At 35.2% G+C, this 16,099-nt stretch overlaps 1 protein-coding gene across 16 annotated transcripts in view; it reads left to right on the forward strand.

The window, feature by feature from the left end:
- The window catches only part of LOC142349375 (myotubularin-related protein 13-like), a 235,257-nt gene extending 221,186 nt beyond the window's left edge, over window positions 1–14,071 (forward strand). For all 16 annotated transcript variants that reach the window (XM_075400867.1, XM_075400878.1, XM_075400874.1 and 13 more), the window contains 2 exons: window positions 7,190–7,417; window positions 13,376–14,071. In XM_075400867.1, coding sequence (XP_075256982.1) covers window positions 7,190–7,417; window positions 13,376–13,471 — 324 coding nt within the window. In that variant the 3' untranslated portion in view covers window positions 13,472–14,071. The remainder of the gene's footprint in view (window positions 1–7,189; window positions 7,418–13,375) is intronic.
- The last annotated feature ends 2,028 nt before the right edge of the window (window positions 14,072–16,099 follow it).

Consider the following 16,099-nt stretch of genomic DNA (forward strand, 5'->3'; position numbering starts at 1 on the left):
TTTTTGCTTGACCAGTTTGCGCTTTTCATCTAGAACACCCTGACTTCTCAAGTGACTTTTTCACGCTTTCGTTCTTCATTTTTAGTGATCTCTAGTGCTCTCACTCCGAAGTAAAGCTTTTCCCTAATATGAAGCCGGTTGCAGCATAGCAAAAATAAGGTGGGCAAATAGCCAGTCGGCAAGGCATTTGTTTATGAAACGGGAGGTCAATGGTTCTAATCCTGGTGCGGTCAAATGTTTGATTTAAATAAAATATTTATGATTTTTTGCGTTTTGCGTGTATTTGTTGCGCTAATTAGTGTTTTATCATTTATTCTCAATAATGACAGTTATCAAAATTCGATGATGAATATATATATATATATATATATATATATATATATATATATATATATATATATATAATTGAGAAATTCTTTCACTTTGTAGCTAATGCTTTTGGTGACTTTTATGCTGTTTATAGCAAAAAAATATAACAGTTCTTTAGTTGAAAATATTGATTTATTTTGCATTTTCTTTATTTAATCCCATTTATGACAGATTTCTTTGGTTATTAGTTAGAAAAACTGAATTGGATGGGTCCCCTGAGTTCAGAACAGACGTTTTTTTTATTTTAGCTTTCTTTTCAAAAAATGATTTGTATTTTTTAGTCTTGCATTTTGTCGTTTTTCTCGTGGCCTTGTCTTTCAATTTCAAAAAATACAATTCTCATTTGTTTTGTGGCGCGGTGTGATCATGTTTGAATAAAATTCTAGCTAACTATTTTTGACTGAGATGCCATCTGTTTTGAATTCTTAAAATGAATTTGTGTTTCTTGCCTTCCTTTTTGTTTCAATTTTCCTTTTCCAGCCATTAGAACTACCGAAGAGTATTTTACGACTTTTACTGTTTCAAGTTTTATGGCGTTTAAGGATTCTGGAATGTAGTTGCGTGCTTGTTGTACTTTTACTCCATTGATATTTAGTGTTTTTCTGATTTCTTTCAATTTCAATAGTTTTTGCCGGTTTTTCGCTTCGTCTGGCGGTGTTCCCCGCTATATTGTTGTATTGTGTACTTTTTATACGGATGTGTAGGGTCAATATTTCCATAGAGTGAAATTATTATCATTAATGCGTATCATATTAATCTAATTAGGGACAGTCCATTAGGCTACTATAAATATTTATTTTTTTTCAATTTCATGTTCTCAGTTCAACGAAGCTAATTGTTTCTAGGACTCCGACACTAATTCTTTCCAAAAGTTTTGCGCGATTTTAATTGTTCAATTTGATCTTCATTCGCTTAATATCTTATGGTAGGTCTCCTCTGTTGATAATGATGAATTAAATCAGCGTTTTTAATTGCTCTTGAAGGAAGTTCATAGCAATTATTGTAAACGTGTTGGTCTTTTTTAATGCAATTTTTTTTGCTTGACCAGTTTGCGCTTTTCATCTAGAACACCCTGACTTCTCAAGTGACTTTTTCACGCTTTCGTTCTTCATTTTTAGTGATCTCTAGTGCTCTCACTCCGAAGTAAAGCTTTTCCCTAATATGAAGCCGGTTGCAGCATAGCAAAAATAAGGTGGGCAAATAGCCAGTCGGCAAGGCATTTGTTTATGAAACGGGAGGTCAATGGTTCTAATCCTGGTGCGGTCAAATGTTTGATTTAAATAAAATGATTTTTTGCGTTTTGCGTGTATTTGTTGCGCTAATTAGTGCTTTATCATTTATTCTCAATAATGACAGTTATCAAAATTCGATAATGAATATATATATATATATATATATATATATATATATATATATATATATAATTGAGAAATTCTTTCACTTTGTAGCTAATGCTTTTGGTGACTTTTATGCTGTTTATAGCAAAAAAATATAACAGTTCTTTAGTTGAAAATATTGATTTATTTTGCATTTTCTTTATTTAGTCCCATTTATGACAGATTTCTTTGGTTATTAGTTAGAAAAACTGAATTGGATGGGTCCCCTGAGTTCAGAACAGACGTTTTTTTTATTTTAGCTTTCTTTTCCAAAAAATGATTTGTATTTTTTAGTCTTGCATTTTGTCGTTTTTCTCGTGGCCTTGTCTTTCATTTTCAAAAAATACAATTCTCATTTGTTTTGTGGCGCGCTGTGATCATGTTTGAATAAAATTCTAGCTAACTATTTTTGACTGAGATGCCATTTGTTTTGAATTCTTAAAATGAATTTGTGTTTCTTGCCTTCCTTTTTGTTTCAATTTTCCTTTTCCAGCCATTAGAACTACCGAAGAGTATTTTACGACTTTTACTGTTTCAAGTTTTATAGCGTTTAAGGATTCTGGAATGTAGCTGCGTGCTTGTTGTACTTTTACTCCATTGATATTTAGTGTTTTTCTGATTTCTTTCAATTTCAATAGTTTTTGCCGGTTTTTCGCTTCGTCTGGCAGTGTTCCCCGCTATATTGTTGTATTGTGTACTTTTTATACGGATGTGTAGGGTCAATATTTCCATAGAGTGAAATTATTATCATTAATGCGTATCATATTAATCTAATTAGGGACAGTCCATTAGGCTACTATAAATATTTATTTTTTTTCAATTTCATGTTCTCAGTTCAACGAAGCTAATTGTTTCTAGGACTCCGACACTAATTCTTTCCAAAAGTTTTGCGCGATTTTAATTGTTCAATTTGATCTTCATTCGCTTAATATCTTATGGTAGGTCTCCTCTGTTGATAATGATGAATTAAATCAGCGTTTTTAATTGCTCTTGAAGGAAGTTCATAGCAATTATTGTAAACGTGTTGGTCTTTTTTAATGCAATTTTTTTTGCTTGACCAGTTTGCGCTTTTCATCTAGAACACCCTGACTTCTCAAGTGACTTTTTCACGCTTTCGTTCTTCATTTTTAGTGATCTCTAGTGCTCTCACTCCGAAGTAAAGCTTTTCCCTAATATGAAGCCGGTTGCAGCATAGCAAAAATAAGGTGGGCAAATAGCCAGTCGGCAAGGCATTTGTTTATGAAACGGGAGGTCAATGGTTCTAATCCTGGTGCGGTCAAATGTTTGATTTAAATAAAATATGATTTTTTGCGTTTTGCGTGTATTTGTTGCGCTAATTAGTGCTTTATCATTTATTCTCAATAATGACAGTTATCAAAATTCGATAATGAATATATATATATATATATATATATATATAATTGAGAAATTCTTTCACTTTGTAGCTAATGCTTTTGGTGACTTTTATGCTGTTTATAGCAAAAAAATATAACAGTTCTTTAGTTGAAAATATTGATTTATTTTGCATTTTCTTTATTTAGTCCCATTTATGACAGATTTCTTTGGTTATTAGTTAGAAAAACTGAATTGGATGGGTCCCCTGAGTTCAGAACAGACGTTTTTTTTATTTTAGCTTTCTTTTCCAAAAAATGATTTGTATTTTTTAGTCTTGCATTTTGTCGTTTTTCTCGTGGCCTTGTCTTTCATTTTCGAAAAATACAATTCTCATTTGTTTTGTGGCGCGCTGTGATCATGTTTGAATAAAATTCTAGCTAACTATTTTTGACTGAGATGCCATTTGTTTTGAATTCTTAAAATGAATTTGTGTTTCTTGCCTTCCTTTTTGTTTCAATTTTCCTTTTCCAGCCATTAGAACTACCGAAGAGTATTTTACGACTTTTACTGTTTCAAGTTTTATAGCGTTTAAGGATTCTGGAATGTAGCTGCGTGCTTGTTGTACTTTTACTCCATTGATATTTAGTGTTTTTCTGATTTCTTTCAATTTCAATAGTTTTTGCCGGTTTTTCGCTTCGTCTGGCAGTGTTCCCCGCTATATTGTTGTATTGCGTACTTATTATACGGATGTGTAGGGTCAATATTTCCATAGAGTGAAATTATTATCATTAATGCGTATCATATTAATCTAATTAGGGACAGTCCATTAGGCTACTATAAATATTTATTTTTTTTCAATTTCATGTTCTCAGTTCAACGAAGATAATGGTTTCCAGGACTCCCACACTAATTCTTTCAAAAAGTTTTGCGCGATTTTAATTGTTCAATTTGATCTTCGATCGCTTAATATCTTATGGTAGGTCTCCTCTGTTGATAATGATGACTTTCTTTAGCGTTTATAATTGCTCTTGAAGGAAGTTCATAGCAATTATTGTAAACGTGTTGGTCTTTTTTAATAGTTCAGGTCATAGCTAATTGTGTTCGTCACTGACAATTTTTCTCAGAAATTTTGAGTTTTGCTAGTAATATGTTGCACTGTTTGTTGTCTTATCATTAAGTCTAATTAGGAACCAGTCCATTAGGCTACTATATGTATTTTTTTCAATTTCATGTTCTCAGTTCAACGAAGCTAATGGTTTCTATGACTCCGACAGTAATTCTTTCAAAAAGTTTTGCGCGATTTTAATTGTCCAATTTGATCTTCGATCGCTTAATATATTTAATGGTAGGTCACCTCTGTTGATAATGATGACTTAATTTAGCGTTTTTAATTGCTCTTTAAGCAAGTTCGTAGCAATTATTGTAAACTTGTTGGTCTTTTTTAATGCAAATTTTTTGCTTGACCATTTTGCGCTTTTGATCTAGAACACCCTGACTTCTCGAGTGACTTTTTCACGCTTTCGTTCTTCATTTTTAGTGATCTCTAGTGCTCTCACTCCGAAGTAAAGCTTTTTTAATATAAAGCCGGTTGCAGCATAGCAAAAATAAGGTGGGCAAATAGCACAGTCGGCAAGGCATATGGTTGAAACGGGAGGTCAATGATTCTAATCCTGGTGCGGTCAAATGTTTTTCTACCCCCTGTCATCTAAATTCTCTTATTCAGAATTTCAAGCAGAATGTTCGTTTTAAAAAATATTTATGATTTTTTGCAATTTGCGTATTTTTGTTGCACTAATTAGTGTTTTATCACTTATTCTCAATAATGACAGTTATCAAAGTTCGATAATGAATATATATTTAATTGAGAAATTCTTTCAATTCGTAGCTAATGCTTTTGGTGACTTTTATACTCTTTATAGCAAAAAATATAACAGTTCATTATTTGAAAATATTGATTTTTTTTGCTTTGTCTTTATTTAATCTAATTTATGACAACTTTCTTTGGTTATTAGTTAGAAAGAAAAATTGAATCGGATTGGTTCCCTGAGTTCAGAGCAGATGTTTTTTTAATTTAGCTTTCTTTTCAAAAAATGATTTGTATTTCTTAGTCTTGCATTTTGTCGTTTTTCTCGTGGCCTTGTCTTTCATTCTCAAAAAATACAATTCTCATTTGTTTTTTAGCGCGGTGTGATTATGTTTGATTAAATTTCTAGCTAACTATTTTTGACTGAGATGCCATTTGTTTTGAATTCTTGAAGTGAATTTGTGTTTCTTGCCTTCCTTTTTGTTTCAATTTTCCTTTTCCAGCCATTAGAACTACCGAAGAGTATTTTACGACTTTTACTGTTTCAAGTTTTATGGCGTTTAAGGATTCTGGAATGTATTTGCGGGCTTGTTGTACTTTGACTCCATTGATTTTCAAAATTTTTCTGATTTCTTTCAATTTCAGTAGTTTTTGCAGGTTTTTCGCTTCGTCTGGCGTTGTTCCCCGCTATATTGTTTTATTGTGTACTCATTCTACGTATGCGTAGGGTCAATATTTTCATAAAGTGAAATTATTATCATTAATGCGTATCATAGTAGCGTATTAATTTTTTTCTAAACACGAGATCTTGGAAACCGAAATTTTCTAATTTCTCTAGAATTTTGTTGGTTTTTGCCCATATCGGATCATGGATTTTGTGCTTGTTTTAGGTTGACATTGCTGTAAAAAGTGTCAGCTCATTAGTTTTATGTCATGGTACTTTTTATACTGTTAATGAGCAAAAATATAAGCGAGTTCTTTAGTTGCAGAAATTGATTTATTTTGTGATATAATTAATTAGTCTCATTTATGACAGGTTTCATTGGTTGTTAGTGTGAAAAAACGGAATCGTATTTGTCACTTGAGTTCAGAGCAGACGTTTTTATGATTTTGGCATCCTTTTCAAAGAGTGATTTTTTTAGTCTTTTATTTTGTCATTTTTCTCGTGGCCTTGTCACTGATTCTAAAAAATATACTATTCTCTTTGGCTTTGTACCGCAGTGTGACTTTGATCAAGTTTGATTCAATTGCTAGCTACCTTTTTTTAATGAGATAACGTTTGGTTTCAATTGTATAGTGAATTTGTGTATCTTTCCTTCATTCTCTCTTCTAATTTCCTTTATCATCCAATAGAACTGCTGAAATGTATTTTACTACTTTTAATGTTTTGAGTTTTATGGTTTCTTGCGTTTATGTATTCTGTAATGTAGTCGCGTGCTTATTTTACTTTGACTCAATTGATTTTCAAAAATTTTATGTCAATCTTAATAATTTTTAAAGCTTTTTTGCTTTGTCTAGCGTTGTTTCACGCTCTATTGTTGTATTGTGTACTCATTCTAAGGATGCGCGAGGAAGTGAAATTATTATCATTAATGCGTAATTTTTTTATAGCGTAATAATTTTGTTTCTCTTGGGAATCAAAATTTTCTAATTGTTTCTAGATTTTTTGTTTATTTCTCATTTAGGATCATGGATTTGTGCCTGTTTTAGTTTGATATTGCTGTAAAAAGTGTCAGCATTAGTTCATTCAATTCTTCGGCTATATTTTCACTTGGTCGGAAAAAATCTTGCTCGACTTCTCTTTGCTTGACGTTCATCCTGCTCAAAGTGCTTTTTAGCAGCAGTTGCTCAGCAAAGCAATCTAAGATGAACAGATTCTTTAAAAAAACGAAATCAGAACTAGAAACAGGATCAACCCATAATGCCATTAGATGCCCGCTTCTTAAACTTTGTTCTTATAAGTCTTAGTTACCTTGGCTAATGCTTATTGGTAATAATACTAGCCCCCGTGTCCTATCATTAAGGAACAGGAGTATATCTAACTGCGAAATGAAATCAAAAGTCCGCACTTGAAAAATCTTTTTGTACAAAAATCAATTTCCATTTTTTTTTTTGGTTTTTCAATCCTAGTCAGGTGTTGTGGGAATGAACGGCGGCTGTTTTCCGACAATCTACCGGGTATGTTTTGAAAGAAGGTGTTTTTTGTGTATTAGCTAGCCAGAGTATTTAGAATTTTCAATATAATTCGTTACAAAATCGGCAACGAGAGTGATGATGATAGTATTGGTGACGTGTTTGTTTGTAGGTAATAATGTACAAATTGACTCGGCACTTGAGACAGTGGAAGAAGCAGTCGGTGGAGTACTACCACGGCAGGAACATCCTCCGCTTCGCAGATCCACACTCCTCCGAGGCCAGTGGGGGCAAAGTGAAGGAAATACCCATGAACAGTATCCTCGAGGTCTCCATCCAGAAACCCAAGGACCATGACATTGTGCTACCCAACCACTTTGATGGATATGCCATGATTAGAGTTAGTAATTAATTATTAAAGGCCGCAAAACGATAGCTGCGGCTATTTATTGGCTTCCTTGGTTTTTACAATTCAATAAAATTGAATTGTATTGGGGCGCTGTCTTAAGATCTGTTCACACATTTTCATGGTTTTTGAAGTCAGATTGAAGTGATGATTTTGGTCAAGCCAAAACAGGAAGTGGAGGGAACTAGCAAGTGCTTTTGCGGCGTGACATTTTTTCACTGTAATTAATAGCCGCCTCAGCTTCTCAGCCGGCTATTATAGCGCTCCTAATTTTTCACAATTAAAATAGTTTGAATTGCATTGGGGCGCTGTCTTTTTTAAAAGATTTTTTCACACATTTTCATGATTTTTGTAGTCAAATTGGAGTAATGATTTTGGTCACGCCGAAACAGGAAGCGAAGCGAAAAAAGCGAGTGATTTTGATTCCCAATCCCTTTCTAGTTCATTCTAGGCCTAGTTTTTTGTTTGAACCAAATTTTCATTTCTCGCTAGTGGCATGCGGCATTTTGACATTGATTTTGTTTTTTTTATTTTTTTGATCTGTTTGTTTAGAGTTGGTTTTCCCAATTCACTCATAGTCCGTTGGTCTAGTTTTTTGTTCAGTCAATGAAGTTTCGATGAATTGTACGTCAGGACTTGTCCTGTATGTTTCGTTGTACTAAAATTTATTCCCTTTACCTTATTTCACAGCTTGTTCAACATTTTGCGTGAAATCTTTGACTTCTCTAGGCTGGTTTTTTCTCCCATTCTGCTAACAGTGTTTATAGACAGCAGTTAATCAGAAAAGCAATTCAAGAGTCAGTATCAAAAAATGAAATCAGAAACAAACGGCGTAAACCCATAAAGCCCCCTTATAGATGCCCGTTACTCAAACTTTGTTCTTAGTTACCATCTCTAGTAATTATTAGTATTGATACTAGCCCCTGTGTCAGGCACGTTCCGCTCCAAAATTTTTCATTAGCTTACACTCTTAATCTTACACTCTCAATCTTGGTTATAGGAATCAACGGCCGCTTTTTCCGGCAATCTGTCGGGTATGTTTTTTAAAGTAGACAGAATACGCTGTGTGAACAAAAAACAAAAATCCGCTTTCTTGCTGGTGATTTCAACATGCGGCAATTTCACTTGCAAGATTTTCACTGTTTTCGAATTTTTTGATCAGAATTTTTAAACTGATTTTCCCAATACATTCGACTGTCTATTTGCGGCCCAATTTTTTGTTCAGTAAAATAAAATAATTTAAATTTCAGGACTTGTCCTGCTATGTTTTATTTCTCTCAAACTAAATTTGTTGGAATTATAGTCATGTGGTCTTTCTATGCTGTTTTTAGCCTGACTGATTTAGCTCCCTAGTCTCTATGTATGCAATTCGCCGAAACAGTCTAAGAAATGTATGGTGTGGAGGGCGGTTCTTAGAGTTTGACCCCCCCCCCCAACTTCAACCCTGCACCTCATTCCACCAGTAACCGCACATACTTGCCCCTACGCATTTGCTGCTTAGTCAATAGTTTTTTCTTTTGTTTAATAGCCGTCGACGGCTATTATTTAGGCGCTCTCCTTTCTTAAATTCGCTTTACCTTTTGATCACGTTTTTCGTTTTACATTTGTCACGAAGACTGTTTCAATTGATTGGATTCTGAATTCTTTCACGCATTGAATTACGCAATGTAGTGAATATGGTCAATGTCAACAGAGCAAAATCAAAAGAAACGGGATAAACCGATAAAGCGCATTAGATTATCAAAAATCATTAGAGCGATTGCTAGCTGATATTAGTATTAAGCTTAATACCCTTCAGTTTAGAAGCTGAAGTAAGTATAGGTTTAGAATCTAATTGAAACTGCGCACGGAATTAGAACCTTTTTTGAAACTAAGGAAAAATTTTGTCAATTTCTATCTCTTCGTTTTTCTTTTTTGTTTCAATCCCGATGTGTGTCTAGCGCGTCAACGGCGGCTTTTTTTGGCAATTTGCCGGCTATGTTTATTTTTAGTGCGTAGTTGTTTTCGGTGCAAGTCAACTTTTGCCTTGAGTCGGTTCAGGAGTTCTTGCTATTTTTTACTTCGCCAATTTTTTCCGCTTTACCTTAGGTCAGAGCTTGTGAAACATTTTGCCTGAAAACTTTTTAATTTCTCTGGGCTGGTTTACTTCTTCGCTCAATCTGAATAAAATGCTTTTGAACAGCTGTTGCTCAGTCAGTATCGAAAAACGAAATCAGAAATAGAAACGTGATGAACCAGTTTTAGATGGTCAGTATTTAAACTCTTTTGTAATAAGTCTTAATTACCAGTTTGAATGTTCATTGGTTTTGATACTTATCCTTGTATCATCTGTTTAAGAAACAGCAGCATTTCAAAAGACAATTAAATTAGCTCGAAGTTCAAAAAAGTTTTTATTGAAGTCATATTTGTTTTCAGTTCTTTCAATCTCAATCGGGGTTCTGAGAATCAATGGCGAGTCGTTTCTGGCAGGCATTTCGCCTGGAATATTTGGCATTATCTTGGTTTTTACGAATCGAAAAGGAGTATTGGTTGTCTTCAGGTTTTTGTTACTGTAAATACTGTTCAAACTGCGTTTTAACCTGTGTTCAAAGTGGCGATAATAAATCGCCGGCTGATTTTATTTTTACTTAGCAAGAGGTTTTTTGTTCATGCGCTGCGTTTAATGGATGACTGTTTGACTTTGAATGCTGCATCAGAGACAGAATGGTGCATAGAGCCGACAACCGTTTTCAGCCATTTTTTCCATTTGTTTTAGTTTGGTTAGTTTGGTAGATTTTAAGCGCTCAACAATGCTTTTCGAGGGAAAAATTGTGAAAAATTAATTGCTCTCAAGCCTGCGGTCTTTTCCTGTTTCCTAGAAAACGGGTAAACAGGTGAAGCCTGGAGGTAAAGCTCTACTTATCTCCAAATGTACAATTCAAAGAAGCCATAACCATGGTGCAGACGCAGTTTTTGGCGGTTTGGTAAAAAAAAATGCTGAACCCAACACCTCTCCCTATCTCCAACACTCGCCCGGCCCCAAGCCCCTCATATTAGACCCCCTACTGCTACCCTCCTAAGCACAAGGTAGCTACTACGGAAGCCAACGGCTCGTCAGTCGTTTGAGAGCAATTCGCCCGATAATAGTCGGCTATGTTTTAATTGATTGCTCTGAAAATATTACCGATAATATTAGTCCTGTGACCTTTTTGCAATTTTTGCTTGACCGATTTTCTGTCTGAGCCTTTTAAGTTCATCTTTAAAAACAGTTTGAACAGTTGGGCATTAAGCGGCCGAGCAGCTCTCTAAATGCCCCCCCCCCCCACTGCTATCAACCCTAAACCCCACCTGACTTCTACCGAAGCATTGTGCTCCTGTTTTTGTGCGGCGAGAGGTTTTTCTATAAAATTGTTTATATACTATTTAGTTTTTAGCCATTTTTAGAAATTTTGTTGGTTTGGTTTATCGGAATAAGCTTTTTCATGCACCACTCGTTTTAAATTTCAAGTGGTTGCCATCTCAATTTCTTTAGCGTCAAAATCACTTCAGTTCAATAAAAATTTGTTTCATAATGACAATTATAAGTTTTTGATATTTTCTTGTAAACGGTTTTTTGGCAAATGTTTTGTATTCTTTGACGTCTTCAGCGTGCCTGCTATTTTGACTGAAAGTTGGCTCATTTAATTTTGTGATCCGCCAATGCCAAATATTGAAGGTTAATTGGTATTCTGTTTTAAATTGTATTTTAAAAATTATTCGGTAGCCTCCTCGGCCTTGTTTTTCACAACGGTCTTTGATAAAAATGTACACTAATTAGGTCACATAATTTTCAACTGTTACATTGACTTCATAGAATTTTCATTTCATTGAATACAATGCGGTTCTAGAAATTTCCTGGAAATGCGATATCAATTTTTAATAGCCGCCCTCATCTTCTCAGCCGGCTATTATAGCGCTCCTATTTTTTTTTACTTCGTCGAATAAAAAAATGTTTCGCTTTACCTCATTTTGCCGCCTTTTCAACATTTTGCGTGAAATCTTTTTGACTTCTCTAGGCTAGTTTCTCTCTTCTCTCATTCTGCTAAAAAGTGATTTTGAACATCAGTTGCTCAGCAAAGCAATTCAAAATGAACAGTCAGTATAAAAAATTGAAGTCAGAAATAGAAACGGGATAAACCCATAAAGCCCAATTTTAGATGCCCGCTATTTGAACGTCGGTCCTATAAGTATTAGTTACCTCTCTCTAATGCTGATTGTTATTGATAGTAGCCCCTGTAGCCTCTCTCTAAGAAACAGAAGTATGTTCAACTACGAAATGCCATCAAAATAAATCGGACTTAAAAAAATGTTTTTGTACGAAAATCTTTTTTTTTCAATATCTGTTATTTCAATCCCAGTCATGCTTATTGGAATCAACGGCGGCTATTTTCCGGCAATCTGCCGGGTATGTTTTGAATTTTTGTTCCCTCAAAGTTTCTGGAGGCTTGATTTGTTGTTAGCGTAAGAATTTTGCAAGAGGTTGAACATTTCTGCTCCCAGAGATAGCTACCAAAAATCTTCTTCAAGGACGTGATATTGATATCGGGCAATTTATCTATTATTGGTTCTTCCTCAATTTTTGTAGTTTCGGACATTAAACTTGTTTTTAATTTTAAGTTTATTTTTTTTTTAAAAGTTGTTGTATTGATTATTTGCTCTCAAACAGAGTTTGCTGTAATTATATTAGTCCTGTTGGTCGTTTTTTTATGCGAATTTTTGCTTGACCGATTTTTCGTCTGACCCAATTGACTTTTCGTCCTGAAAACGGGGATAACAGGTAGCGCCCAGCGGACAGTGAGTTCTCTTAGAGCCCTTCAGTTCAATAGTCTTAAAGTATGCGATTCTTAGGAACTATTTTGGATACTTATACTTATGGTGTGAAGGGCGGTTGGTGTTAGAAGGGCAGTATGGTGTTAGAGGTTGACCCCCCGCTGCGCTTACCTCTCACCTCTTCAATTAAGCTAAAGCTAGCCTCTCAACCGTAGCTAGCTTCTGACGAAGCCAACCGCTCGCCGGTCTTTTGTGAGCTCTTCGCTCTGACGTTAGTCAATTTTCTATCCCTTTTTAAAGTTGTAGTGTGAGTTGCGATGATTCAATTCTTTCGAAAAATTTTACCCCAATCTTTTCTTGTTTTTAACTGCTCTCAAACGAAGTTTATATCAATTTTATTAGTCCTGTGGTCTTCAATTAAGCTAAAGCTAGCCTCTCTAAACCGTAGCTAAATTCTGACGAAGGCAACTGCTCGCCGGGCGTTTCAGAGCAATGCGCTCCGACGTTAGTCATTTATGTTTATCCCTTTTTTAAAGTTGTAGTGTGAGTTGCGTTGCGATGATTCAATTCTTTCTAAAAATTTTACCTCGGTTTGTCTTCTTGCGTTTTTAATTGCTCTCAAACAATGTTTGTAGCAATTTAATTAGTCCTGTGGTACTCATGTGACCGATATTTTGTCTGACCTTAATATACTCTAAGAATGCGAGTCACCAAAACTGTTTTGAGGAGATTATTTCATGGTGTGAAGGGCGGTTCTTAATCTTAAATGTTTGTTACGGCCATAGGACGTCAAGCTCACTGCAAATCTGCCTTTTGTTTATTCACGCCGTTTTTTAGACTGAACTGTGATCTTTTAATAGAATGAGTTTTTGGTTCTTACCGCACTTTGGACTTTCAAAACGACTTCAAGTGTTGAGGATTTAAGGTAAAATGAGGACGCCTCAATCTAATTGAGTTTATTTCGTTTAAACCCGCAAATTTTTCTCCACAAAATGCTTCCCCAAACCCTGCGTATCCCTTCAAACCATACATATTCCTTATTGTTAATGTTAATAGTACTAACTAAATAATTGGTCGAAATTTCACTGGAGTAAAATAATTGCAACCATTAACATCCATCCGCTATTTATTCAGTTTGAACTATTCACTCCTCTTTGTGTTCAGATGCGACTGACAAGCAGGGAGTACTTTCTACTTGTGCAGAATATCAGAGACGCCGAGAAATGGGCCGATCTCCTCAGCAACCGCATTGCAGATTAGCACAGCACAAACCTCAATTCTCTCACAGCAGCCAATCAATAAATCTCATAGATTCGAATAAAAGGTTTACTTTAGATAATTTAAGAGAAGATTCTTGTGCTCAAGACAGTTGTTAATCTAGTTTGTTTTCATTTAACAGTGCTGTTTGTTTGTGTGTCAATCCAACACAACAGACACAGCAGGTGCAATACAATAAAAACTGCTTCTAATTTTTACTATGACCAGTCGTCGATTGTCTCTTAAGAACAACCTTAACTCGAACTCAAAGTCTGACCATTTTCGCTAAAATATAGATTTGTCTCAAATTCAGAATAAACTCAATTTTTGTTGTACAGATTAGTTGGACAATTTAGATCGAACATTTTTATCATTCAATTGTTCGTTTGCTGATGTAATTGACGTGAATTGAAAAAAGTTTTCAAAATATGTTCGAATCTTTTCGTGTGCTCTATTTCCTTTAGATTAACGTGATTGCTCAAACAAAATTCATCCAAGGCTATTTATTGTATACGGTAGATACAGAGAACTATGAATTCTTATTCTATTTGTAATAATAATTTTTATCTCTTCGCCATTTCAATAATTTAAATTTCAAATTTCTGTTTTCATTCGATTGATTGTTTTTAACAGGTACGGTGAAGTTTTATAGCTACACGCAGTGATTCGTTGCAATCTCTGCTCTCGGACGAAGTTTGATTAGAAGCAATTTGTGCTCTCGAACGAAGTTTGAAGCAATTATTTGTGTCGTATCTTTTTCACTCGAAATTTTCTTAGACCAATTTGACTTTTCGAGTGTCTTTAATTGCTCTCTAACGAAGTTTGTACTAATACCGACCTTTCGTCAGCTATTTTTCCTTCAGACCAGTTGACTTTTGGGCCTCAAAAATGGGATAGCCCTTCACCTCAATGAGCTAGATAAGTTATTAAAGCAGTGGAGGTGACTTCTGTATAACTCGATATAGTGTTTATTAATTGCTCTTGAACGAAGTTCATAGCAATTATTCTAAACGTGTCTTTTTATGCAAAATTTTCGCTTGAGTTTTGACTTTTCGAGTGACTCGTACGCCCTTGACTTTTTGCTGTTCACGTGATCTAAAATTCTCTCTCGATCACAATTTCAAGCAGCTGAACTCAATTGGCGGCAATTTAATACTAAAAGTCAAATGAAAATTGCGCCGAAATTGGTGCCATTTTTCACTTTAAATCTTAATAGTGGTATGTGTTACCCACTAATGTGGTTACTTGAAGCCCACTATTGAACTTCGTAGTCCCATTTAGCCTCCTCCCCCCGGACTAAAGCAGGCTGCAATTGATTAGAGCTCCCACTAGTCGTGCGAGAGCAATTCTTCCGACGTTTAGTCGGTTATGTTTTAAAACAGAAAATGCCGCAATTGCGGGTTGTTTTGCATGGCTAGGCCTCAATATCGCAAATGGGGGAGGGGGATTTCGGATCATTCCTAATTGCTCTCAAACGAAGTTTGTAGCAGTAGTAATAGTCCTGTGTTCTGACGGATCAATCACCGCCCGCCGTTCGAGCCCAATTCGTCCGACTTTGCCCTCTGACAGCAGAAATGGGACCGATCAATGAAGTCCGTTTTGATAGCCGGGTGATAACCTCGAGCGATCCGTAGTAAAAAAAAATAGAAAAAAAAAACGATTTTATCGCAAGCAGCGCGGCCCTCGAGAAAAGCCTATCAATAGCAATCCGGGGTGGTCGTTAGCAAAGACAAGCTGAGCGGTAGGGTAGGTTTCTCAAAAATACGCTCGGAAATAGGGACTGCTGAAGAAGATTTCTGAAACTGCTAAAATTGCTACTATAGTTTAATTAACTTCCACCAATTTCTCTTTAGAAATCGCTATTTCCGAGCTTATTTTTGAGCATCCGAATTGCCCAACTGCAGAACAGCCAGAGCTCCATAGCGTGTTTGTCTTTGCTCACGATGTATCCGGATTTTTAACGATATGCTTTGCAATTGCTTGCAATATCGGTAACTATAGTAGAAATCTGTGCTCTGTGAATCCATGCTAACTAGATCATGTTTTTTAAAGCAAAATTGAATTGCTTATCTGAAATCAAAGCCCCAAAATGCTTTCAAAATGAGTTTGTATTTTCAGCTACAGGCGGTTTTGTCTATAATACCTTGACCTTTTGAGCATATGCAATAAATCAATGACAAGTATGATTTGAGTCAAATTTCTCGCAAACAGGCGAGGGGTGTCTTTAGTTGTAGCGAGCGCTAACTGGGAAGTAAGGAGGCAATCCGCACTGCATGTGTGAGCTGGACGAAACTGGTCAAGAAAAAATATTGCTCCACTGCATCAAAATAGTTCACACTTTGTACAACCATCACACTTTGTACAATCAGTTTTTGTTCCTTGGATTATGCGAATCAATGGCGGCTATTTTCCGGCAATCGCCAGGTATGTTAAAGCTTTGGATGAGATTTACGGTTTTCTATAAGATGAAAAGTTCGTTGCGCTATTCCTTCTCTCAAACCCTTTTTTATTTAGGTGATCTTTATTTATGGTGACAATATTGCAACAGAATGAAAATATTAAAGATGGAGCTTTTAAGTTTGTCTAAAAACAAGCAGAATGGTCAAGAAAAAATGTTGCTCAAATAAGACG

The sequence above is a fragment of the Convolutriloba macropyga genome, chromosome 11 (assembly GCF_964194025.1).
Source record: "Convolutriloba macropyga chromosome 11, txConMacr16.3, whole genome shotgun sequence".
NCBI lineage: Eukaryota > Metazoa > Xenacoelomorpha > Acoela > Convolutidae > Convolutriloba > Convolutriloba macropyga.